Source organism: Capra hircus, chromosome 22 (assembly GCF_001704415.2).
Source record: "Capra hircus breed San Clemente chromosome 22, ASM170441v1, whole genome shotgun sequence".
NCBI classification, from domain to species: Eukaryota; Metazoa; Chordata; class Mammalia; order Artiodactyla; family Bovidae; genus Capra; species Capra hircus.
Window position 1 is genome coordinate 58,336,480 of NC_030829.1, and position 24,515 is coordinate 58,360,994.

General features: G+C 58.3%; 1 protein-coding gene across 2 annotated transcripts; it reads right to left on the reverse strand.

Annotated features, from left to right (window-relative positions):
• Positions 580-15,244, reverse strand: HDAC11 (histone deacetylase 11). 2 transcript variants are annotated; one of them, XM_018038405.1, is made up of 10 exons: positions 15,150-15,244; positions 14,067-14,215; positions 11,177-11,277; positions 6,418-6,534; positions 4,964-5,006; positions 4,666-4,742; positions 3,676-3,738; positions 3,364-3,460; positions 2,382-2,560; positions 580-2,173 (listed from the first exon to the last, which is right to left on the reverse strand). In XM_018038405.1, coding segments are annotated over exons 1-10 (1,044 nt in total). In that variant the 5' UTR covers positions 15,152-15,244; the 3' UTR covers positions 580-1,957. The 2 variants fall into 2 exon arrangements, with proteins under 2 accessions (XP_017893894.1, XP_017893893.1); XM_018038404.1 differs by lacking the exon at positions 15,150-15,244 and adding an exon at positions 14,558-14,922.

Consider the following 24,515-nt stretch of genomic DNA (forward strand, 5'->3'; position numbering starts at 1 on the left):
GGGCACACCTGGACCCCAACCACCACCCCGATGTCTTCATCTCTTGCTTTGCCCTGGCACTGACCCTCGAGCGACCACCCACTCCCTGCCCAGGCTGTGCCCCTAACGCTGGGGGTGCCCTGGCCGCTCTGCCGCGCTGAGGACAAGGTCCCACTCCCCACCTGCCCCAACCCTTCTGCCCCCACTCAGCCCATCCCTACATGTGCTCCCTGCCTGGCACCTTCCCATCCCTACTCGCCCCTGCCCCGAAACCGCTCTGTCTGGACAGCACCCTCTCTTCACCCCTGCTAAATCAGAGGCAGCTGCGAACATGCTGTGGGATCTGGCAGAGCTGCGGTCAAGCTTGGCTCCACCACTCACTAGATGTGCAGCCTGGGGCAAACTCACTGAGCCTCAGTTGCCTCATCTGTAAAATGGGCCCAATGACCTTCCTTCCCCAGGAGACTCTGAGGACAGAACGAAACACTGGCGTTCACCGGGCCGCTGCCCCAGGCCCCTTGCTGTGTGAACTTTCAGCCTTTATTTCCTTGATCCTTAGGAGGGACGGACTCCTCCTCTGAAGAACACACGTCAGCCAGCTCGCATCGGGAAGGGCCTTTATGGTTCTCTGGAACAGAGGCTCCACGGACACAAGCCCATTACCGCCTGCCCCCTGGGGTCGCAGGCCCGTGTTGGAGGAGAAGGGGTGTTAGGCGCAGAGACCGGGGGGCGGGGGCGGGGCAGGGCGTCCAAGTGTTTGTGACACTTGGTCGTCTTGGGACCCTCCCCACCCCCACAGCAGATGGGGTGTGAGGGAGAAGGCGGGAGGATTCAGGGCACCCCCAGGTGGCGAGGAGCAGAGTCCCCACGGGGGTTGATCAGGGACGGCCCACCTTCCCTCCCCCCAACTCTGATCTCCGAGAGCACACCCAGGCCGTGGGGCACTGGATGCCTCCCTCACCCTGGCTTCCTGGGGGGTCCAGAGCATCCCCTTCAGAGCAGAGCTGGTGACAAGGTCAGGGCCCACCTGGGACCCCAGGCGCAGGGCAGGCCTGGCATTTTCAGGGAGGCTGTAGCCCTACCTGGCCTCACCCCAGCCCCCAACCCCCTACCCGCTGCAGGCCAGGATGGAGACCCTCCGCTCACCCCCAGCAACCCCAGCCTGGCGTCACCAGCACCGAAGTCCCCACCTGGGCCTCGAGGCCTGCGGGACCCCGCCCGGCTACCTGCCCCTCCGCGGTCTCCTGGGCTGGGCCTCGGTTCCCTCCACCCCTCTGGCCTCCAGAGCTCAGGCCTGTCCTGTCCCTGAGCCCAGAGCTCATCCCCCGCCCCCCAACCCCGAGCCTGCCCTTCCCTCTGGACAAGCAAGATGTTGGTGGAACAGGCTCCCCTCTCCACCCTCCCACGAGCAGCGAGGGGCTCAGGGACAGTGGGTCCAGCCCTTCCTTTACTGATGGAGAAGCCAGACGGGAAGACCCACCTGTACCTGCACGCCTTCCCTGCGACCCCACATCCAGGACCAGGGCTCGAGCCTGCTGCCTGGGAATCCCTGCCCAGAGAGACCCGGCTCAGCCCCCTCTTGGATGGCCCACCCCTGGCGGGAGGGGGAGAGGGTGTGGAAGAGGCAGGAGGGCGATCCTGCAAGCCTCCTCAGTCTGAAATGGCCGTGCTGTGCTGAAAACTGGAGCACCCCACCCTGAGGAGCGCCCCCTGCACCGGAGCCTCACCTGCCTCCTCCCTCTGGGGAGAACCGCCACCTCTGCGGTCTGGTCAGGCCGTGCCCCTGTGGGTCCTGCCAGGACTCAGGCCCTGCCCTCTGCCCCATCTGCAGGGGGGCCCGGAGTCCCCGATACCCGGGGCGGGGGGAGAGCGGAGCTGTGCAAGGCGCCCCCGGCCCCTCGGCTGGAGGAGATGTGCTGGGAGGCTGGCGGGTGGGTGGACGGGCTGCAGGCGGGGAGCCTCCGAGAGGGCAGCGTGGTCAGGGCACCTCCAGGGGCAGCAGAGGCGTGTCTGAGTTCTGTGCTGAGACGCTAGCAGACTCGGGCCCGATGAGCCCCAGGCCATACAGGTTAAGGATGGAGTCGGCGATGATGCGGGCCGTGCGCTTCTGGTAGCCGCCCGAGGTCACCATGAGGATGGGCAGCTGGCGGCCGCGGACTATCCGGAACACCAGCTCGTCCCGCTTCACAACGCCCTGGGTGGGTGCGGGGGACGGGGAAGATGGGCTCAGGCAGGCCCGGACCCTCAGGGTGGCGGAAGTCCTGCTGTGAGTCTAACCCCGCTCCGCGCTGCTGCTGCCGCCCGGCCCCTCTGGCCTCAGGAGGAACGCCCGTGCCACCCACGTTCCCGTCGCTGCTGAGTCCCCAGAGCAGAGCCCGCCCCCGCCCCGCCCCGGGACGCACCTGTGGACTGATGGCCAGCCCGCCGAGGCGGTCGCCCTCGAGGATGTCCGTGCCCGCGTTGTACACCACCACATCGGGGCGGTGCTCCTGCAGAGCTTTCTCCAGGTTCCTCTCCACCTTCTGCAGGTACTCGTCATCCTCCGTGCCCCACTCCAGCTCCACCTTCCGCCTGATGGCCTCTGGCGGGGGAGACAGCGATGCCCCAGCGTGTAGCCGGAAACGGGGCTGGGGCACTGCTTGCTTCCCCGTCTGACTCTGGCGCTGCTCAGCCGCTCACCCACCCAAAAGAAAGCTGACAGAGCACAAGGACCGTGGATGGAACACTGCCTGGGGCTCAGGGACCCACACCGGGCGCCTGGGCTCACTGCCCCCATGAGCTCTCTCCAGAGACACAGACACCCCACGCGCCCTCGGGTCCAAAGCCAATCCGCTCGAGATGAGATTCAGTTCGGAATCGGGTCCCTGGGGCCACAGAGTGGCTGAGTCACCTGCAGGCGCTTCCTGCGTAAATGTCCCCTCCCCACAGGGTGGGCAGGTCCCCATCTTCAAAGCTTCATCGAAGGGTCTCCTGCCTTTTAATCGATGAGTTTAACCCACTGGCATTTATTTACCTGTCACGTTTGAACTGATTTCTGCCATCTTATCTCGCGTTTTCTACATTTTTCTGTTTCTTCCTTGTCCTTCCCTATTTTTGACTGGACAGCTGCATGCCCAGGAGAAAATCCCACTCTATTCTCCAGGCGGCCACCCCAGCAGAGGGATTCACCGTGTGTTTGTTTGGGTGGGGGCTGTTACATGGTCTTCCGTGGGTCAAGCAACCTCTTGGGTCTCGGTTTCCTTGTCTGTGAAGTGGGAATGGCCTCCCCCTCCCCGGGATGGCGAGGGTCAAGAAGTGAAGTGACGTCTGCAGGGCCCGGCACGCAGGAGAAGCCCGGCAGACAGAGCCCAATTCAGGCGGGCGCGCTGGTGGGGGGGCACTCACGCTTGGCAAAGCGGTCCCCGGGGTAGATGTGGCGGTTATACACGTCCATGATGTACACGCGCTTGTCGCCCATGAAGTCGCGCTCGTGCCCGTTGCCCTGGTGGGGACACAGAAGCCGCTCAGGGCAGGCCACCCGGGGCCAGGCCAGGACCCCCCAGCACGCCCCAGGGAATGCCCCCTGGGCGGGGGGGTGGGTGGAGGGGCAGCAGAGGCCCAGCCTGGGGCTCAGGGGTGTTCCTGGGGGTGGGGAACCCCACCGCGTGTCAGAGGCCGCCTGGGGAGAGGGAGACCCCAGCCCCGCTGGGCGCTCACCTGATGGGCGTCGAGGTCCACGATGGTGGCTTTGGAGATGCCCTCCACTCGGTCAAACAGGAACTGCCCAGGGCAAGAGAGGGGAGAGGTGAGGACCTCCCGGGCAAGAGGGTGCAGCCCCCCAGGGGCCCTGGTCAGAGACCGGGTGGGCTGGGAGCGCCTCCGTGCTTGTGGGAGACCCCAGGCTGCCGGGAGGTCTGTGTGGCTCAGAGGAGCCTGTGTGTGTCTGCAGCGGGGACCCCCTCCCAGCTGCACCCGGAGCTCCGTCTTGCCATCTCCGCCTTCTTACAGGGGCCCGGCCCTAAAGCCACCGCCTCGGGGAAGGCCTTCCTTCCCCTGCCCTCCCCTCCCACCAGGTCTCCTGGCCTCTCCCTCTCCAAACGGCCAGGGTCTACTGCCCCCTCCTCCCCATCTGTTTCCACGCCATGTGAACAGGAGCCGCGGGGACCACGTGGACTCCCAGCCTGAGCCCCGACGCGGGTGCTGGCAGAGCACAGGCTTCTGACAGCCGTGGAGGCCACGGCCATCACTGCCCCTTCGGGCTGTGCCCTCAAGCCCTGCCGGCCCCGTTCCCTGAGGGTGAAGGGGTGAGCCCCGCAGATGCCAGCCACTGTCGCCACCATCAAGGTCTTGATCCCTGTCTCCTCCCCGCTCTCCTGGAGCAGAGCCCTGTCTCCTCCCTGCTCTCCTGGAGCAGAGCCCTGTCTCCTGTTAATAATCTAGTGGCGTCCCGTAAGCTGCTCTCCTCCGGTCCCCAACCCCTGGAGAAGGCGGGTGCCTCTGGACCACCACAGGCAACAGAGATGAGCAGGTGTCACGTCCACGTTTGAGTCTCAGCCCAGCTGAGGGACCCAGGTGAGCTCCCTCCCATTCGGGGCCTCGACTCCCTTCGTGAGAACGTGTGCTGAGAACACTGGGCTGGGGGACGTTCAGGGAGGCTCTTGGAGATGATCACCCTCGCCCCCGCCTGTCATGAGCGCTCGGACGCACCTTGATGGCAAGTGTGATGTCCGCGTAGGCGCAGAAGCCCCCTCCCCGGTCGCTAGAGCAGTGGTGGAAGCCGCCGCCTGCGAGGACAGTCGTGGAGTGGGCAGGGCTGGGCAAGGGCATGCCCCAGGTGCCCCCTCCGTCCTCCCAGGGACAGCTCTGGGGCCTCCAGGCTGGCCAGGCAAACGGACCCCCCCGGGGCAGGTCACCGCCCCCGGGTCCCTGGGTCGGGGGGCAGCTCTGCCATCACGGCATCCGAGCAGCTGCCACCAGGCCCCAGGCCCGGCCCCGGGGCACTCACCTACGTTGATGGCCCAGCCGCGGTCCACTGCCAGCTTCCCCGCCTTGGAAAACAAGCACAGGCTGAGGCAGGCAGGGGCCGAGCGCTTCACTCCTGCGCTGACTCACTGCCCCCGTGAACACTGCAGGCAGCTCCAAGGTGCAGGTGAGCTGTGAGGTGGGGTACGGGGGGCACCACCCGCCCCCACCCGGCAACCCCCCCACTGGCTTCTGAGACGGCAGCGCGTCGTGAGCGCGCTCAGTAGCGTCCGACTCTGACCTCGAGCACTGCAGCCCACCAGGCTGCCCTGCCCACAGGATTTCCCGGGCCAGAATGCTGGAGGGGGCTGCCGTTCCCTCGTCCAGGGGACCTTCCCAACCCAGGGATCAAACCCACATCTCCTGTGGCTCCCGCACTAGCAGGCGGATTCTTTACCACTGAGCCACCTGCAAAGTGTAAACCCCTGTGTAACTGTGAGAGGGAACTGGAGGAAACCAGAGTTCCGTTCTCAGGCTTGCATGCGAGCTGACAAGGATTCTCACGTGGCTTTCGAAGGGAAAACAGACACAACTTTGCTCACGGAAATACTGTTGCTCTAGTCCTGAAATCATGCAGGAACCCATCATTCTGGGGTGAGCAGGAGTATTCTAATAAACTTTAAAAGTACACAGATTTGCAAAGCTAAGAAGAAAACTACAAGGGGTCAGCTGGTGTTGATCCAGGTCTGGGTTAGATCACTGTACATTTCAATCGTTTCCACTTCTTTTCCTCACTGTCTGTGGCTGACTTTCATTGGAATGACTGATGCTGAAGCTGAAACTCTGATACTTTGGCCACCTGATGTGAAAAGCTGACTCATTGGAAAAGACCCAGATGCTGGGAAAGATTGAAGGTGGGAGGAGAGGGGGCCGACAGAGGATGAGGTGGTTGGATGGCCTTGCTGACTCAATGGACATGAGTTTGAGTAAACTCTGGGAGTTGGTGATAGACAGGGAGGCCTGGTGCGCTGCAGTCCATGGGGTCACCAAGAGTCGGACACGACTGAGCGACTGGACTGAGCTGACACGCGGTGTGAAACCCACTTTTGCCGCGAGTGTTGGTGACTGCCACACCCCGACACGGGAGAGGGCCACCATCCACCGCCGAGGTCACGGGTTTGTTTTCATCTGAAATGTGAGAAGCTCAGAGCCACAGTTTTTGGACACACTCTTGGGGGGGCCAGCTGGTTAAGGACACCTCTTACACACCAGCAAATACTCTAACAGGGGGTCTTAGGGGAAGAGCAGTGATTTCTATGGGAGAAGCTTTGGAAGAAAGTTCCTGTTGCCGCCTTGAAGAACATTTGCGATTTTGCTCAACTACTCAGCAGGATGAGGCATTCTGAAGGGAAAACCCCAGGTGGGCAAAGGCCCGGGGAGCGAAGGAGCCAGGGCTGGGAGCTCCCGCCCAGCCACTGCCCCCCATGCCCCACCTACCATTATGGTTCCTCCCGTCTGGGTCCGCAGGGGCCTGAGCACCTTCCTCTGCACCAGGAAGTTGGGCAGGAAGATGACCGGGGGGATCTCTGTGATGGTCGCGACGGCAAAGGACCACTGCGGGGAGAGACGCGGGCTGTTTGGCCTCCCTCTGCCCAACAGGCCCAGAGGCAGCTTCAGGGCACCTGGGGGGCTGTGGGCAAGTGCAGCTCCTCGGGTGAGAAATGGGGGCCCTCCCACCGTGGCTGAACTTCAGGCTCGGCACCGAGATGCTCACAACAGGGTGTTCTTAAAGTGAAGTCAGCGAAGGGCCTCATGGGCCAAGGCCCTCGGCTGCCCTCTTGTGTCCAGAAGGAGAACTGCAGGGGATGACCGGTCACCACCCAGCCTACTCAGAACTGGCCTGGCCCACACCCCGGGGCAGCAAGGCCCTGCGCGGGCAGGGAGAGGGGATAAGGAAGGAGGATCCTTCTTTACAAGGTCACAGCGAGTCATCGACAGAGTCCGGACTGGACGCCCAGGGCTGCTGGTCCCCCAGCGCAGCACGCCCCTTCATCCACCCGGAGTCAGCCGTCCCTTCAGATGGGGCTGCACGCTCTCGTCCCCTGCTGTCGAGGCAGGAGGGCCTGGGGCACCCAGACCAGGATATAGCTTCCCTTCGACCTCCCGAGCCCTGGGCAAGCGTCCATGCACCCTGGTCCTGGACCTCTCCTGCCTGGCTGGGAACACCCGCGATCCAGACCCTGCTCTCCACCAATGCTAGGCAGAGCCCTGCAGGGACCCTGGCACCTGGCAGATATTTCCCAAGAGCCTGGGGAGGCACCAGGCCCGGAGATGGAGCTGGTCTGTCCTCACGGACACACAGCAGCCTGGTGGGGAGGTGCTGACCTGCAATGTGACAGCTTTGCTGGGGGAGGGAGAGCACAGTCTGGCCGGACAGCTGCAAGAGCACGTGTGAGTGAGCGGGGGCATATGTGTTGCACGTGTGGGGAGGACCCATAAATGGGAAGGCGGGGGCTCCACCTGTCTGTCACACCAACCCCAGCAGCAGCCCAGCACGTGGGAAGCAGGGAATGACTGTTCCCTGGAAGGGAGCGATGAGCCCCCGAAGGAAAACATCGACCTCTGCCTCCCTCCCACCCCCAGCAAGCCAGCAGGGGACAGAGAAGGAAAGAAAATGAAGCCACCAGCCCCAAAAGGAAATTAAGAAAGCAATTTCATTTACAAGGACATCAAAAAGAATAAATCAACCAACCAGGTACAAGACTGTCGTACGGTGGAAACTGCAAAATGCTGCTGAAAGAACGTCAAGCTCTGAATGAGGGGAAAGACATCGGTGCCCACGGGGTGGAAGACCTAGCCTGGTGAAGAAGGCGGTTCTCTCCTAACTCGTCTACAGACTCATAATCGCTACTGAAATCCCAGTAGCGTTTTTTGATTTTTGTTTTTTTGCAGAAGTGGAGAAGCTGTCCTAGAACTCTGGAGGTCCCATTTCAGCTGTCCTACAACCCTGGAGGTCCCATTTCCCGGGGACCCTCGGAGGCTCACCCTCGGGTACTCTGTGCACGGGGTCTGTGTCTCTGCTCTCACCAACTCAGGGCACCGTGGGGGGCAGCAACAAGGCCAAAGGTGCGCCCAGACTCCCTGGGGCTCCGGCCACAGTTTCCGGGACATCCTTGGCTTCCAGACCCCACACCTGATCCGAGCCCAAGAAAGTCCTGTCGCTCCAACTTCACAACAAACCCCAGGTCCTGCCATGTCCGCCCCCGGCCACGGCTGCTTCCAGCCTAGTCTGAGCGCCCAGGCTCTCCCACCAGGATCACGGCAACCACCCCCTTCCTCTTGGGCTCCTGATTTCATCCTGATAGCCGGTCTCATTTATTCCCATCACAGCTGCCAAGCAAGCTTTGGAAACCCAGGTCAGATCGCGTCCTCATGCTTGAAACACTCCTGGGCTCCCACTGCCCTCAGAGCAAAGGCACAGCAACCACAGGCCCTCGCTGGTCCTAACCCTCATCTGACCCCCATCTGACCCCGCCTCCTACCGCCTCCCTTCCGTTCCCTCCAATCCAGCAGTGTCACTGCTGCTGGGACACTCCTGCCGCAGGGCCCTTGCCCCTGCTCCTCCTCCTGCTCGCTCAGAATGCCCTCCCCCAGATGCCTGCCCAGCCCACTCCCTCACTCTCCCCTTTGGGAGGCTGAGCCCCCTCCCACTCCAGGCCTGAGTCCCTACAATCGCCTTCCTCTGAGGCGCCGCAAGTATCGCCTACTCGTCATTCTCTGGTCTCGGCTCACAGCCCGCCTGCTCTGTCAGGCCCGCTCGAACCGCCCGGCCTGCACGAGCGCGCCTCTGCCCACTGGCCCCTTCTCTCCTCCCTGTCACTCCCGGGTCGCTCGGCCTGCACGAGCGCGCCTCTGCCCAGTGGCCCCTTCTCTCCTCCCTGTCACTCCCGGGCGCTCGCTCCGGCGCGCTGCCAGGCTTTCCTCGTGAGGCGCCGCCTGCTGCCCAGTGGCCCTTTCTTTCCCCTGTTGCTCCCGGGTCGCTCGGCCTGCACGAGCGCGCCTCTGCCCAGTGGCCCTTTCTTTCCCCTGTTGCTCCCAGGTTGCTCAGCCTGCACTGCCCAGTGGCCCTTTCTTTCCCCTGTTGCTCCCGGGTCGCTCAGCCTGCACTGCCCAGTGGCCCTTTCTTTCCCCTGTTGCTCCCGGGTCGCTCGGCCTGCGCGAGCGCGCCTCTGCCCAGTGGCCCTTTCTTTCCCCTCCGTAGCTCTCAGATGCTTTTGACCGTTACTTCTTTTCAGTCTTGCAGCAGGAAATGCGAATCCATGGCAGCAGGGAACGTTGCTTATTGCTTTGTTTTTGCACCCAATGCACAGTCAGAATTCCATACTGAGGTGCTGCATGACTGAATACTTCTTCGCCTTAGTAGGTCATGTGGAAATCATCGTGTTTCTCCTTTTGCTCTGGCCACCAGGGAGTTCCAGATATGTAGCTCGGCTGTGGCCTCTTGGACACGTTTGCACATCTGAATGCTCCTTCTGCCCTTGACGTCGGTTTTCTACTTGAGACTCTACCTGTAAATACTTGCTCGTATTATCACGTAGCACCTAGAAAGCTGCCTTCAGGGTGCTGGGGGGCCCAAGGCCAGGCATCTGGTCAGCCCCCATGGTTCCCTGAAAGGACCTCCAAACAGATGGAGCCCAGCCCCGCCCAGCTTTCTCCGGGCGCTCCCTCCAGCCTGGCCCCTTGGTCCTGGCCTCGCCCTGGCCCCACCCTCACCCTCTGGACTCTGGCAGGCATGTCCTCCTGGCCTCACCCCTGGGCTGTGGACTGTGACCACGCAGGTCCCTGCCCCGGGAAACCAGGGCAGCCAAGTGCTGGGCTTCCTGCCAGGGCCTCGCACCCTTCGCTCTCACGGCAGCCAGGCTTCATCCTCTTCCTGGTAATCTTTCAGGAGCACAAGCTGCCAAGGTTCCATCTAGAATTCTCACTGCTCGGGCTGGCGCGTGGGAGGACAAGGGGCAGCAGGCGCGACGGGAGCCCAGGAGCTCCTGCGGTGGCCTGTCTGGGGTCCCCCCGGGGCCTGCGGGACAGCCTGGGTGCCCTCGAGCAGGTGTGGCCTCTGCAGGCTTGCCCACCTTCGGGGCGGGGCCTGGTGACCTCAGGCGTCCACTCTGGCTCTAAGATGAGGCGCTGGGAGCCCAGCGCTATGTGTCAGGCGTCCACGCTCCAGGGGGCAGAGAACCTGGGGCATCCTCGACCCACTGAGTTCTGACGCCGCCCCCAGCCCCGCCTGCCCTCCGCCCCCACAAAGGGGCCCAACAACGTCTCCGCCCTCGGAAGCACACAGATGGGAGCCGTGCGGCTCCTCTAGAAAGAGGTCGTCACAGGCAGCCTGCAGGCGGATTCGCAAACCTTCCGATGAGTCGCTCCGTTAGGAAATCAGGTGCCTTCACCCACCGGTCTGCACCCACCGGTCTGCACTCCTGGCTTCTCTTTGGAAGCCAGGCCCACGGAGGAGCTGGGCGGCAGCCACCGCCTGGGAGGGGCCGGAGCTCGGGTTCGCCCCATACCACGCACCACCCGCCTGACCACTTGTGTACGTTCCCAGCTGGGGCGCAAAAACCAGCTTTCAGCACAACAGTTTCCAAGTCTCTAGCAGCAGAAGCCTTGAAACAGAATCTTCAGCTTCAACCCAACATAAATACATAAATACACGCCAAGGTGGCACAGACGTGGCTGGAGGGAGACAAGGAGCTGGGGGCCGCCACCCATCACCCCAGCAGGGGTCCTGGAGGCCTGTCTACAGAGGCCAGATGGAAAGTCACTGAGGCAGAAGCCCCAAACACCGGCGAAGCTTCGATCCCCATCAAGGGGGCGTTCATGCTTTCATGCTCCCAGGGATGGGGGCTCACGACCCCCAGGAGCAGCCACACACATCCCTGGTACCTGCCCTCGTAGGGCCCCTGGCTCCCGATGGGGACCGCAGACTCACACGCTTCCCCTGCGCAGGGACAGGAGCGGAGCCTCTCAAGCCTGCGGCCCTTCCTCCCAGCTGGCCACCCCCAGGCCCTGCACCTTCAGCTCACTGAGATAGCGCCTCGTGTGTGTGCACCACACGCAACCCTGGTACCTGCCCTCCTAGGGCCCCTGGCTCCCAATGGGGACCACAGACTCACACGCTCCCCCTGCGCAGGGACAGGAGCGGAGCCCCTGGAGCCTGCGTCCCCGCCTCCCGGCTGGCCGCCGCCAGGCCCCGTACCTTCAGCTCGTTGAGATAGCGCCTTGTGTGCACCACCAGCAGGTCTTCGTCCGAGGCCTCCCGCGCCTCCACCAGTGTGCTGTCTGACAGCAGCTTCTCCTCTGAAACCACAAAGCAGGCACCATGCACCCCTGCTGGCCTCCAGCCCCAGCCCCTCCCGCGGGCTCAGACGTGGCCCTGGCAGCCCTGCCCCAGGGGAAGGTGGCCCCTGCTGGCTTGGGCCACCTCTCAGGCCAGTGTGGAGAGAGCCGCCAGGCCTTCGGGCCAGGGGGCATAGGACGTTGTGCCCAGCGATCCTCCGGTGTCCCAGGCCGCTGAGAGCCAGGGGGTGAGCTCAGGCGTGGCTGGGCAACTTGCAGAGGCAGGTGGCACAGGGGTCACTAATGCTGCGTCTCAAGGTGAGAAAAACTCTGAGTGAGTCCCCTCCCGCTTGGGGTGACGTCATGGGGGGTGTCGTGTGGGGGGTCTTGCCTGATCCTTGCTCCTCCCCCTTTTTTTAACCCCCTCACCAGCAGCAATCGTTTCACAGCCTCTCACAACAGAAAGCCGCCCAAGCTGGAATACACCGCTACTTTCCTTGCATTTATTTTTTTACCGTGACCTTCTGTTTCTGGCAAATGAAACTGGCTTTTTCCATTGAGATGACACAATGTTTCCTTTTAAAACAGGCTTATTTAAGTTTTTAAAAATGAAGGCTAGGTCGATAAAAACTCTGATGCAAATAAGGGAACAGGTGGTATGAGTTGATGGCACGGTCCCAAGAGCGGTGAGCCAACGACTGATGTTTGGGAAGCGCCACACTATGGCGTCACCCCCCACACACACCAGACAACATTCCCTCCTTTCTGCAACAGAAGAAGTCAGACAGAAGGGAGGGAGTGCTCTGTCCAGGGCGCCGAGAACAGATCCGTGACGCTCTGGTTCTAGGGAAACTGAAGGATGATGTCAGAATCTACGGGACCAGTACTAATATGTCACCCTCAGAAACCAACCCTGGTAGAATCTGGCTTGCCATTGTTTAGCCACTAAGTCACGTCCGACTCCACGACCCCATGGACTGTAGCCCACCAGGCTCCTCTGTCCACGGGACTTCCCAGGCAGAATGCTGGAGTGGGTTGCTATTTTCCCCTCTGGGGATCTTCCCAGATCAGGGATCGAACCTGCGTCTCCAGCACTGGCAGGCGGATTCTTTACTATGGGGCCACCTGGAAGATCCCAGACACCACCTGGTTCCCTCCATCTCCCACAGAGAGCTCCATGGAGAGCCCGGAACATTTCATGGCTCCCTACTCAGTTCAGTTCACTTCAGTCGCTCAGTCGTGTCCGACTCTTTGCAACCCCATGAATTGCAGCACGCCAGGCCTCCCTGTCCATCACCAACTCCCGGAGTTCACTCAGAGTTGTGTCCATCGAGTCACTGATGCCATCCAGCCATCTCATCCTCAGTCGTCCCCTTCTCCTCCTGCCCCCAATCCCTCCCAGCATCAAAGTCTTCTCCAATGAGTCAACTTTTTGCATGAGGTGGCCAAAGTACTGGAGTTTCAGCTTAAGGCTCCCTACTGCCTTCCCCCAAAAGACCAGCTCTGTTCCTGGCAGTACCCAAGGCCCTTCACCATGTGGCCCTTACTCCTCTCTACCTACATCCTCATCAGAGAAGGAAGCGAACTCAGGAAGACGGTCACCTCAGTGATGGGGACAAGGCACCCTTAGGTTGCACTGCAGGGTGACACACGAGCCCGAGAAGGGGCAATCTGTGGAGAGCCTCAGGCCCGCTGCAAGCAGAGAGGGAAGGACCTCATTCAGGGAGGCGTGAGCGAGCTCCCTGGAGGTCCAGTGGTTACCGCTGCGAGCTTCCACCCCCAGGAGGGAACAGTCGGGGGAGGCAGGCTGGCTCCACGGCCCCTCCCCTCCGCCCCGAGCTCTTCCCAGGCCTGCACACTTGTCCTGTTTTCTACATAATCTTTTTCTTTGAATAAGCACTCTGGTCGCTACTGCAAGTGGAAAATCAGTATCGCCTGCCAGAAACAGAAGGTAAGCAAAACTAAAAACAAACAAAAACAAAAAAAAATACGAAGGCCACAGTGTCCTTAATCTCCACTGTGACTATTTTCTGCAAGGTGCAGGGCCAGAGGCTCGCTCTAAATTTGTTAAAGAGGGAGATGGGCTTAGGTGTTAAAGGTGGGCTAGCCCCCAAATGAAACATCCCCCAGGACGTGACCAAAGGCATTGTGTGATGTAGAGATATTCAGTGCTTCATCCAATGCCAGGTAACACTTCACGTAATACTTCCTACTTCCCTCAGCTAAAGAACCCCAATATAGGAAACTGGAGTATCTTTTTTTTTTTTTTTCACCAGTCTACTGAGATGCTTGAATTTTCAACCCTGGATTACAAACCACGGTTGAAACAGCGCACTCCCCACAGCATTACCCTACTCAGAGAATGAGCCACAAATGGGATGAGGCTAGAGCTCTGAGGGTCAGACCTTTCTGGGCCCAGTTTCCTAGATTTTTCATCAGTGGGGTTGGAGCAAAGGTGGTCCAGCCCCAGATTCTCGGACTCTGTGGGGCATGGACAGTGCATCCCTCCAGAGGTCAGTTTCCCTGGCTCCATGGCAACCAGCTCCCCTGCTACTGGTCTCCAGGGGCAGAGACAGGGCTTGGGTCCCCAGGGAACGGGAGCCGGTGAAGGTGTGCTGCGGGGCCAGGTCGAGCTCAGAGGGCTGTGTTGGAGAGATCCTCATGACAGCACGGGTGGAAGGCAGTCAGGGCTGAGGCTGGAGCGGGAGCGTCTGAAGCTTGCGTGAGGGAAAGGCAGCAGTGGGCGGTGGTGGCAGGTGGGCTGCAGGGAGCGGATGCAGGTCCCGGGGGTGGGGGGGGGCCTTCCATACCTTTCAGGAAGCTGATCACTTTGCCCCATTTTCCTGCGTCAAAGGGGTGCAGCCTCTCCAGGCCCAGGAAGGTTATGTTGTAGCGCGGCGAGTACACAATGGGCCAGCGTGAGTCCGGCACGTGCTGGTACAGCTGGGTGGGGTGTGGCCTTCGTGGGCACGGGGACAGACACGCACAGACAGGAACAGCCTCAGTGTGGGAGCAGCCGCACCTTCGCGCCAGCAAGCTCAGACCACACACAGCCCTGACCCAGTGCCACTAGCTCCCCTGGCAGCAGCAGAAGGGCCACAGCAGCAACACTAAGATAGTGGCTCCCTACTGAACTCCCTGAACCATCCGGCCCAATCCTGGCAGCAGCCCGGGGTGGGTGCAGGCACCACCACCCCACCAGAGGCTCAGAGAGAGGACCAGGGGCACCCCAAGGTCACCCCGGTCTCTGGAGCAGCCCATGTGCACCAGGTGTGTTGGGGTGCAAGCCTCAGCACCTCACCTCCGCATGACAACAGTTACAACCAGCAGCTGTGTGGCCTTAGGCCTGGCCTTCCTGGGCTGCAAAACGTGCGGCTGTCTGTCCGGAGGGCTGAGATAAGGCACTCAACCGAGCACAGAACGCACCCCATCTATCCCTGACAAGCGTGGGGGACAGTTCCCAGAAACAGCAGCTCGGGCTCACGCAGGCTGCGGCCCAACCCGGAGCCAGGGATGGGGTCACCTAGGGCCCTCCGCGCCAGCTGACCCCCATCACACCTCCGCAGCCGCCGCACAGGGCACGGAGAGCCGGCTTGCCACCGCGGGGGCCTCCGCTCTGCTGGGGGGCCCCGAGGACAGACGCCAAGCCGCGCACGTCGCGGGCCCCCGCCCGGCCAGCGCCCCGTGCGCCGCAGATGAGTGGCGCTGGGCTGGCCGCGGCACGCGGGGCGCTGACCCGGGCCAAGCGGCCCGAGCGCCCGCCGTACCTGGGCCCGCACCTGGCCGGCTCGCTCGGCCGCCCGCGCACCGGTGCGCCCGCCCGCGGGGACCCCTGGGAACCCCCGCGGCCTGGCCGGCGCCCCAGCCCGCGCCCCCGCCCCCGCCGCACTCACATCCCGGGGCCGGGCCCTCCCTGCGCCGCCACCGCTCCGCGACCGGGCGGGGCGGGGCGCGGCCCCGCCCAGGACACGCCCCCGGCCTCGGCCGCCTCCGCTGGGGGCGGAGCTCGAGAGGCTCGGCCCGGCCCCGCCCCCACTCGGGCCTGCGTCACAGAGGGTCGGAGTCCCGCGCCGAGCTCTCGGGCGGCGCCGACGGAGGCCACGCCCCCAACGTCCTTCAAGCGCCAAGTCCCGCCTTCCGCAGGCAAACATCCAGTGAGATCTCGCTCAGCTCGAAAGCCGCGCCCCTTAGGGGGAGGGCCGCTCGTCGCAGAACTGGAACAGGAGCAATAGCCCCGCCCCGGCCCTCCCGGCCTGTCTTAGTGGTCCCAAGGCCGGGAGATCCGGGGAGCTAGGGACGCCCGGCTTCCGGGCGGGCTCGGAGGCGGAGTCGCTATGTGACCCCGACCCCAGCTGGGCGAGCGTCTGCGCTCTAGGGTCTGCGCTCTAGCGAGATGAGGTCGGGGGCCGGGTGGTCTGGCCTTGACATTTCCGACCTAATACGATGCATGACCTCGCTGCCTCGAGGTCCCCTGCTCCCACTGCCCAGCCTCGTCCGGCAGCTCCGACTTGAGACAAGCGCTCCGCACTCAGTCCTTTAGCCTCTCCGAGCCTCCGTGTCCTTATCGGTAGAACCAGACTGGTGATCTTGTTTATCATCTGCACGTTCACCCCTCCTCCCGCTCGGGAAGCCAAGACTAGCCGGTAACAGCTGAGTGTCTTGGGGCTGCGCCCTGGGAGGAGGCCCCAACAATAGAGCCCCAGAAGAAGGAGACAATGGGCTTCTCTGAAGGCCCAGCCGCCCCGCCCAGCACACGGGAGCAGCTGACCCCAGGGCTGCCAGGCACAGGGCAGCTGGGATCCCTGCTGGCTGTGTGAGAGCGTAGGCGTGACGGGCCTGGAGTCTGGGGGTCCCTATGAAGGGGAAGGGCACGGTCGTTTGAATGGTGTCCTCCACGTTCCTATCACCTGATTGCGTGTCAGCACTGGACTCTCAGAGCTCCCCTCGTGGCTCAGAACGTAAACAGACTGCCTCCAACTCAGGAGACCTGGGTTTGATCCCTGGGTGGGGAAGATTCCCTGGAGAAGGGAAAGGCTACCCACTCCAGGATTCTTGCCTGGAGAATCCTATGGACAGAGGAGTCTGACAGGCTACAGGCCAAGGGGTTGCAAAGAGTCAGACATGACTGAGCGACTAACCCTTTTCACTTTCACTGGACACTCACAACCTAATACTACCGGGGGGCTCCATCATCACCCCAAGTTTATCATGAGGTCACTGAGGTTCAGGCCTGGATTAAATCCAGACCCAGCCAGCAGCCTGCCAGCGCTGTGGCCTTGGGCAACTGGTCCTTCATTTATTTGTCTCAAGGTGAAGTGATGCCTGCCCTTCCACCCCATGGAGAGATGGAGAGAATCCAAACAGATACTCATGCTGATTATTATTAAAATAGCACGGAGCATGTGCTAGGCTCTATTCTAAAAGCTTTAAGCTCAGTTGATCCTAGGAACCTAGAATTTGATCCATACAGCAAACCTAGGAGTTGAACTATGGTTATCCCTATTTTACAGATGGGGACACTGGGGGCACAGAGTAAAGTGCTTTGCCCAAAGGCCGGGGATGCGGACAGATAACCAACCTATAGCCACAAAAAGAAAGAGTTCATATTTAATAATAACATGGGGGAAAAGTGCGCACCGTGGTCCATTGTCTTTCGGAGAGGCGGGCTTCATCTCAGGGAGCCTGCTCTGTGGTTTGGGAAGTCGTGTGGCTGAGCCTCTTGGTGACAGAACAAAGATCTGGGGCAGACTGAACTGGGACCTGAGGCCGAAAGAGTGGGCAAGAGGATTCGCAAGCCGTGTCCTGTGTGGTTGAGGAGCAAGGTGGCCTGGGGAGCCCTGGGACTCGAGAGCACCGTCGAACACCCACGCGTGCCTGGGCCGCCTTCCCACACTGCTATGGCTGGAGAGATAAACTAAGTTATTTGTGCTGAGTGTTGGGGGGCCTCTTGTTACAGAGTCCTACTCTGTCCACCGAGACACGCCTGCAGGCAAGATCTAAAAGCTTTTGTCAGGTCGGCAGGGCCTCTGGAGAGCAGCGGGGACGACTCCCGTCTCTGGACGCCTAGCAGCAGCCGGCTCCTCCAGGGAGGACGGGCCCTGAGGGAGGTCACTGCACAGCCTCGGCATCTCGTTAGCCCGCAGCTGCCTGGGCCCTGTCCCTTGAGGGGTGTCCCGCAGCCGCACACCTGGAGGGACACACTCGACGGCCATAGGCACACACGCACGACATCACACCCAGACACACACACAAGCACACAGGCGGGCGCAGGTGTGAAGATACAAACGCACTAACAGCATGGTCCACCGCGCCCCGCCCGCGGCCCACTAACCCTGGCCAATTCTTTGGTTCTCCCAGGACGGATTTTGTGGATTGTCCCAGGAGGAAGGCGGCAAGCCCTACACAGTGCTCCCATGGACTCCTGACCCTCCCTGAAATGGAGAGTCTTCACCCCGTGCCTCTGCCCCAGAGGAGGACGTTGCTGGAATACAGATGCTGAAAGAAGAGAGGTGGGAGGGAGGGAGGAGACACAGACGTGGGCTTGTCACATGTGGCTTCTAACATGTGGGGAGCACAGATCTGCAAGCCCATAAACACCTATGGGAGCACATTCACAGGTTCCCGGACTCCAGGCCTGCTCCAGGTGACCATTAAGGGCTGGGCCCAGGGGCTACCAGCCTTCAGAGACCCCTTCAGCCCTCACTCAGAAAGTGGGCTTTGGTTGACCTGGTTCAGACCAGCAGAGCATCCGCTCAGAGCCTTCCCCATCTGCGCTCCTATTTCAGAGGAGTGGACTCTCCTGCCATCTCACCTGGACCCCACCTCCAAGCTCACCTGCCCCATAGATCCAGGTGCGCCGGCCCAGAAGGGTATGAGGCTGCCTCTGGAGAGAGCTCTGGGCTGTCAGTGAAGTTACAGCTTCCAGCCTTTAAAGCCAGCAGCACTCCCAGCCCAGCTCCCTCAGCTCTTTCCCTGAGTCTGAGAAACAGACCCAGAGACGGAGGGCGCGGATTCTACGAGGGTCCTCATGGGCAACAGCAGTTCATCACGCACACACACACACACACACACACACACACAACCATCACGCATTTGTCAGCAGTGCAAGAGATTTTTCAAGGTTTTCTTTTTCAATACAGAAGAACATGAAGAAAATGAAAGGCGGCTTGGAATGCCACTGCACAGATAATCCTGGTGGCATTTAAAAAATAAAGTTAATGTGCGCACACATTTAGAAAATTTAAACTGTTCCCAAAAGATGGTAAGATAAGAACTAAAAGCTTCTCTACCGCAGCCCTCCTCCGGGAGGCGATTGCTTTCTTCGCACTTCCTTCCTGAACGCTTGGGCAAATCAGCATTTTTACTGATTGAAACAGAGTTGCTCTCTGCCCGCTGTCCTGCACTTTGCGAGTATTACACCTGAACGACGTCCCTGAAGATCTCTCCAGACCAACACGGCCTCCGTCTCCACCTCTTTTTGAACGGTTGCATGTTATCTCCACGGTAAGATTGCATTCTCTGTGCACGTGTGTTCATTTCCCGTTTCTTGGCTCTTACAAAGCCCCGGCCGCATCTCCTGGGTGTTCCTGGATGTGCAGCATTTCCATAGGGTCAGCTGGAAGTGGAAGCCCTCGGATGAAGAGCGTGTGCGCTTTTAAATCTGGCGGCGGTTGCCAAAATGCTCTTCAGAGAGGTGCCACCAATTTACACTTTCATCGACGGTATAAGAGGGAGTCTATATCCTTACGCTCTTACTAATTTTGCCAGTCTGAGAAGTGAAAAGTCATATGTCAGTGTTTTCTTCACAGCTTTATGAGATGTAATTCACCTGCTAAACAATTCACCCATTTAAAGTGCACAATTTAATCATCTCAACATATTGAGTGTCATGCCACCATCCGCATAATCAGTTTTAGAACATTTCATCACCACTCTCCCGCAAAAAAAAAAAATCTGTGATCACTAGCAGACACTGCCGCGTTTCCTCCTGCCCCCGAGCCCCAGGCAACCATTAGTCCCCTCTCTGCATCTATTGATTGGCCTATTCTGGACATTTTATAAAATGAAATGATGTAATATATGGACTTCCACGTCTGACATTTCACTGAGTGGGATGTTTTCGAGGCTCATCCACGTCGTAGCAGGCCTCAGGACTTCATTCCTTTTGCGATAGGATAACATTCCATGATAGGGACAGAGCATGTTCTGCTTATCCATTTATCAGATGATGGACGCTTGGGTTGTTCCCATCTTTTGGGTTTGGGGAATACTGTTGCTATGCACATCAGGGCTCAAGTTTTGCGTGCACCTGTGGTTTCCTGTTTCATGAGCTTGGGCAAACTCCGGGAGCTGGTGAAGGACAGGGAGGCCTGGTGTGCCCATGAGGTTGCAAAGAGTCGGACAAGACTGAGCGACTAACACTTACACACAGTAGGACACCCAGCTGGTGCCACAGACTTGCTCGCTGTCAGAATAGAGCCCACACAGCGTCACTGGTGGGCAGAATTACAGTTGGTGTCAGAACCTTACTGCAGAGTGGAGCTCTCTGTTAATCACGGAAAGCTAGTCCACTGTCTGGCACGTGTATTCTAAACAGATTTTTCTAGTTTGTCATTCATGTTTTTGCTTCATTTACCGTATTTGGTGACATCCAGGAATCAAATGTGTTTATGTTTTTAAAAGTTACGGGCTTTTTCCTCTTTAGGCTTATAACCAGCTTTGGCAGATCGTCCCCACCGTGATTGTAAACTTATTCATAGCTCCTTCAGGGACTTTCACGGCTTTTCCGTCCCCTCCTTCTCCTATTGTCACATTTAAGACTCTGATCCGTATGGGATTTAATCTGATGCCAGGCGTAAACACCCAGCAGTCTTCCCAGATGCTGAAGTAATTATCTTAGCAGCGCTGGTTGAAGAACCCTTCTTGTTGCCACCAGTGTGAAATGCCACTTTACCATAAATTGCACGTTCCTGGGTGCCAAGCCCGCTTCGGGACTCGCCAGCCCAGTGGTTCTCAGTCCTGGCTGCGCAAGAGTCCCCTGGAGGCATTTAAGAAACTACAGAATTAAACACTGATAAAGTCGAAGTTTTTAGAAGGGAAGAAAACCCCAGTGCCCAGGGGCCACCCTGATGGATCACAGTCTCTGGGAATAATGCCCAAGCACTGTCTCCTGTTTGTGTGCTTTTTAGAAGCATTTTAGGGGAGCCTAACGTGAAGCCAGGGCTGAAAACCACTGCTCAGCAGCACCCCACTGATCTATCGAGCTACTCTTTCCCACCAGGCTGTGTCCTTTTAGGGTGGGCCCTGGTCCCTTCTTTTTTTCTGGCTAGTCTTGGCTGTTATTCACAGATGTATTTTTCCAGGTGAACTTTACTATCATTTTGTTGATTTAGGGAAGCCGGAAGCCTGTTATTCTAATTTGAGCCACACTGCTCTAATCTTTATGACCCAGATAACCGCGATCACTCGATGTGATCACTCATCTAGAGCCAGACATCCCGGAATGTGAAGTCAAGTGGGCCTTAGGAAGCATCACTATGGACAAAGCTAGTGGAGGTGATGGAATTCCAGTTGAGCTATTTCAAATCCTGAAAGATGATGCTGGGAAAGTGCTGCACTCAATATGCCAGCAAGTTTGGAAAACTCAGAAGTGGCCACAGGACTGGAAAAGGTCAGCTTTCATTCCAATCCCAAAGAAAGGCAATGCCAAAGAATGCTCAAACTGCCGCAAATTCTCCAAGCCAGGCTTCAGCAATACATGAACCGTGAACTTCCAGATGTTCAAGCTGGTTTTAGAAAAGGCAGAGGAACCAGAGATCAAATTGCCAACATCCGCTGGATCATGGAAAAAGCAAGAGAGTTCCAAAAAAACATCTACTTCTGCTTTCTTGACTATGCCAAAGCCTTGGACTGTGTGGATCACAGCAAACTGTGGAAAATTCTGAAAGAGATGGGAATTCCAAACCACCTGACCTGCCTCCTGAGAAATCTGTATACAGGTTAAGAAGCATCTGCATACAGTTAGAACTGGATATGGAACGACAGACTGTGCCTGCAGCCATAAAATTAAAAGAAGCTTGCTCCTTGGAAGAAAAGCTATGACCAATCCAGCAGCATATTAAAAAGCAGAGACATCGCTTTGCCAACAAAGGTCCATCTAGTCAAAGCTATGGTTTTTCCAGTAGTCATGTATGGATCTGAGAGCTGCACTATAAAGAAAGCTGAGCACCAAAGACTTGATGCTTTTGAACTGTGGTGTTGGAGAAGACTCTTGGGAGTCCCCTGGACAGCAAGGAGATCCAACCAGTCAATCCTAGAGGAAATCAGTCCTGAACATTCATTGGAAGGACTGATGCTGAAGCTGAAACTCCAATACTTTGGCCATCTGATGCAAAGAACTGACTCATTTTAAAAGACCCTGATGCTGGGAAAGATTGAGGGCAGGAGGAGAAGGGGACGACAGAGGATGAGATGGTTGGATGGCATCACTGACTCAATGGACATGAGTTTGGGTGAACTGCAGGAGTTGGTGATGGACAGGGACGCCTGGAGTAGCTGCAGTCCACGGGGTCGCAAAGAGTGGGACACGACTGAGCGACTGAACTGAACTGACCTGATCTTCAGCCAACAGATATTTGCTGAGTGTCTCCTGTGTGCCACGTAGAGGGGGAAGTGGCAACCCACTCCAGTATTCTTGTCTGGGAAATCCCACAGACAGGAGCCTGGTGGGCTACAGTCTGTGGAATTACGGAGTTGGATACGACGGACCCCTTGGGCATGAACGCGATGAAGATTCCCAGGAACATGCTGAGTGTGCCCCTCGGGCCGTGTCATCTTCCCCAGCAGGAGGGGTGGGCACGACTTTGTGGTTCCAGAGGGTTGGCAGGATTTCAAGGGGCTTTTTCCCCATTGAAATATTTCACACAGTTACAAATGTGGAGAGAATTATACAGAAGAGCCCCAAGTCCCCATCCTCTGGCCTCGGTAAGGATCAACTCGTGACGAACTTGTTTCAATTGTATCTTTGGCTCCATTCTGAAGCAAATCCCAGGCAACATATCCTGACATTCATTTATTGCAATTAAAAGAGATAAGTCCCCTGATGCCTCTGGGAAGATACAGAAATGTGTTTCCTAACCAAGCAAAACTAAGTGCAACCCAAGTGTATAAATGAACACTGACCCCTGCTACATGAAAGTCATTTACTTCATGCTGGTCAACTCTCTTTCTATTACATTAGTCAAGCCTGTCACCAGTGGGGGCAAGCACTACCAAAGCATATGGATGTTAGGAATCAAGAAAAATTGGGGCCATTATAACCATCAATTGACCACAGGCTGCATCCTCAGCAGATGGGAGCATGATCTCCATGGCAACCAGCAGGGACCACTCATGATGCTTGGCTGGGACCAAGATGACACCTCAGTGGAGGCTGCTGACCTGCCCCCAACAGATGCGTCAGCACCACGTTTAATCCCTTTGGGATGTCGGTATATCCTGGGGTTAGGGAGAAAGCAATCTTTGCATTGCCAACCTAGAGGAATGGGGTCTGGAAATAGAAATTAAATTAAGGGATGAAAATTACAGATACTAGCATTTGAGTCCGCAACAAATCAGAGAATAATGGCCTTAGGTGGAGTGCAGTGCGGAGGCGGAGCGGGCGGGGAACACTAGAATGCCGTGAAGAAATGTCCAATGCTGGAGGGAAAAAAACCCTCCCACCTCCTTGAACTTGCCCGTGTGGTGGTCAGCAGGGTGCTTAAATAGCAACCGGCATCACCCCCTCATTTCACTAGCCAGGAAGCAGAGCCCAGGGAGGGGCGATGCCTGGTCTGAGGTCCCTCGTTTGAGCTGCTGCGGGGACGCGAGCAGCCTGAGGGTCTCTGCTGCACCGGCTGCGCTGGGTTTGCGGCAAACACTCCAATTGCTTCTTAATTGGAGGCTCCTGCTTCATTAGCTGCTCCCTGAGCAGCCTGTGCTCCCTGTCTGGAAATCTCAGTTAACACCATCTCCTCTAATTGGTGCGACCGCGCTCTGCTCATCTTTCCGCACTGGGACGTGCTTCCTGGTTTTGGGGTGGGCGGTTAGGTAGGACAGCTGTGGAGGGGACGGCCTGAAGGCAGCGCTTGGAGAGGGACAGCTGTGCTCGCCAGTACCCCTGCTCCCTCGACTTGGGAGCACTCGGCAACCTCACACAGGGGCAGGAGCTGGGAACAGGCACACTGCCCTCAGTCCTGGGTTTGCTGACTTCTCCTGTGTCTTTTTTTTTTTTTACTTTTTGGCTGCACCCTGAGACATGTGGGATCTTAGGTCTTAGTTCCCTGATCAGGAGTCAAACCTGCGCCCCCTGGATTGGAAGGCAGAGTCTTAAGCACTGGACGGCCAGGGAAGTCCCTTCCTGTGTGTTTTTGAGCAGATCGCTGTCCCTCTCTGGGCCTCAGTGGCCACTTAAGGTGTCCCCCAGGTCAGGGTTACCAGGTTTAGCAAATAAAAGTGCAATATGCTCATTTACATTTGAATTTCGGTAGATAACAAAGACTCAACATTGGTGCGTCCCTGCAATAGGGGACATGAAAGAAAGTGAACCCGAAGCCGCGAAGCCGCGTCTGACTCTTTGCGACCCCATGGACTGCAGCCTACGAGATTCCTCCGTCCATGGAATTTTCCAGGCAAGAGTACTGGAGTGGGTTGCCATTTCCTTCTCCAGGGGATCTTCCCGACCCAGGGATTGAACCCTGGTCTCCAGCATTGCAGGCAGACAATTTTACCGTCTGAGCCCCCAGGGACTGAAAAAAAATTCGCTGTTTATGTGAGATTCAAATTTAACTAGGCATCTTGTATTTTGTCTGAGCGCTCTACCACACATGCAAAACTATTCCATTCTGCTTTACAGAGGCGGCCGGATGCGGCACTCGGAGCAGAGACTGGGGTAAATGTTGGTCTGGGTGTAAAGCCCATTTACCTGGCTCCCATTCCTGTGGAATCTTGGGCAAGTCCCTTCACTTCTCTGAGCTCAAGTTTCTGAATTACAAGGGACACGTCACTCCCTGGCTCGTTCTGTCTCATGACTGATGTCAGCGTAAATGAAAGGACATTCGTTAGAATCCCCTTATAGGCTGAAAAATGTGCTGCAGTCTTGAACCTTTATTAAGAAGCTACTCCTACAATTTATAAAAGAAGCTACTGTATGTAGCATGCTGTACCAAATATGAGAATCAGAGATAACAGCGCAACTGGAAGACATTTGCGTAAGAAAAGGA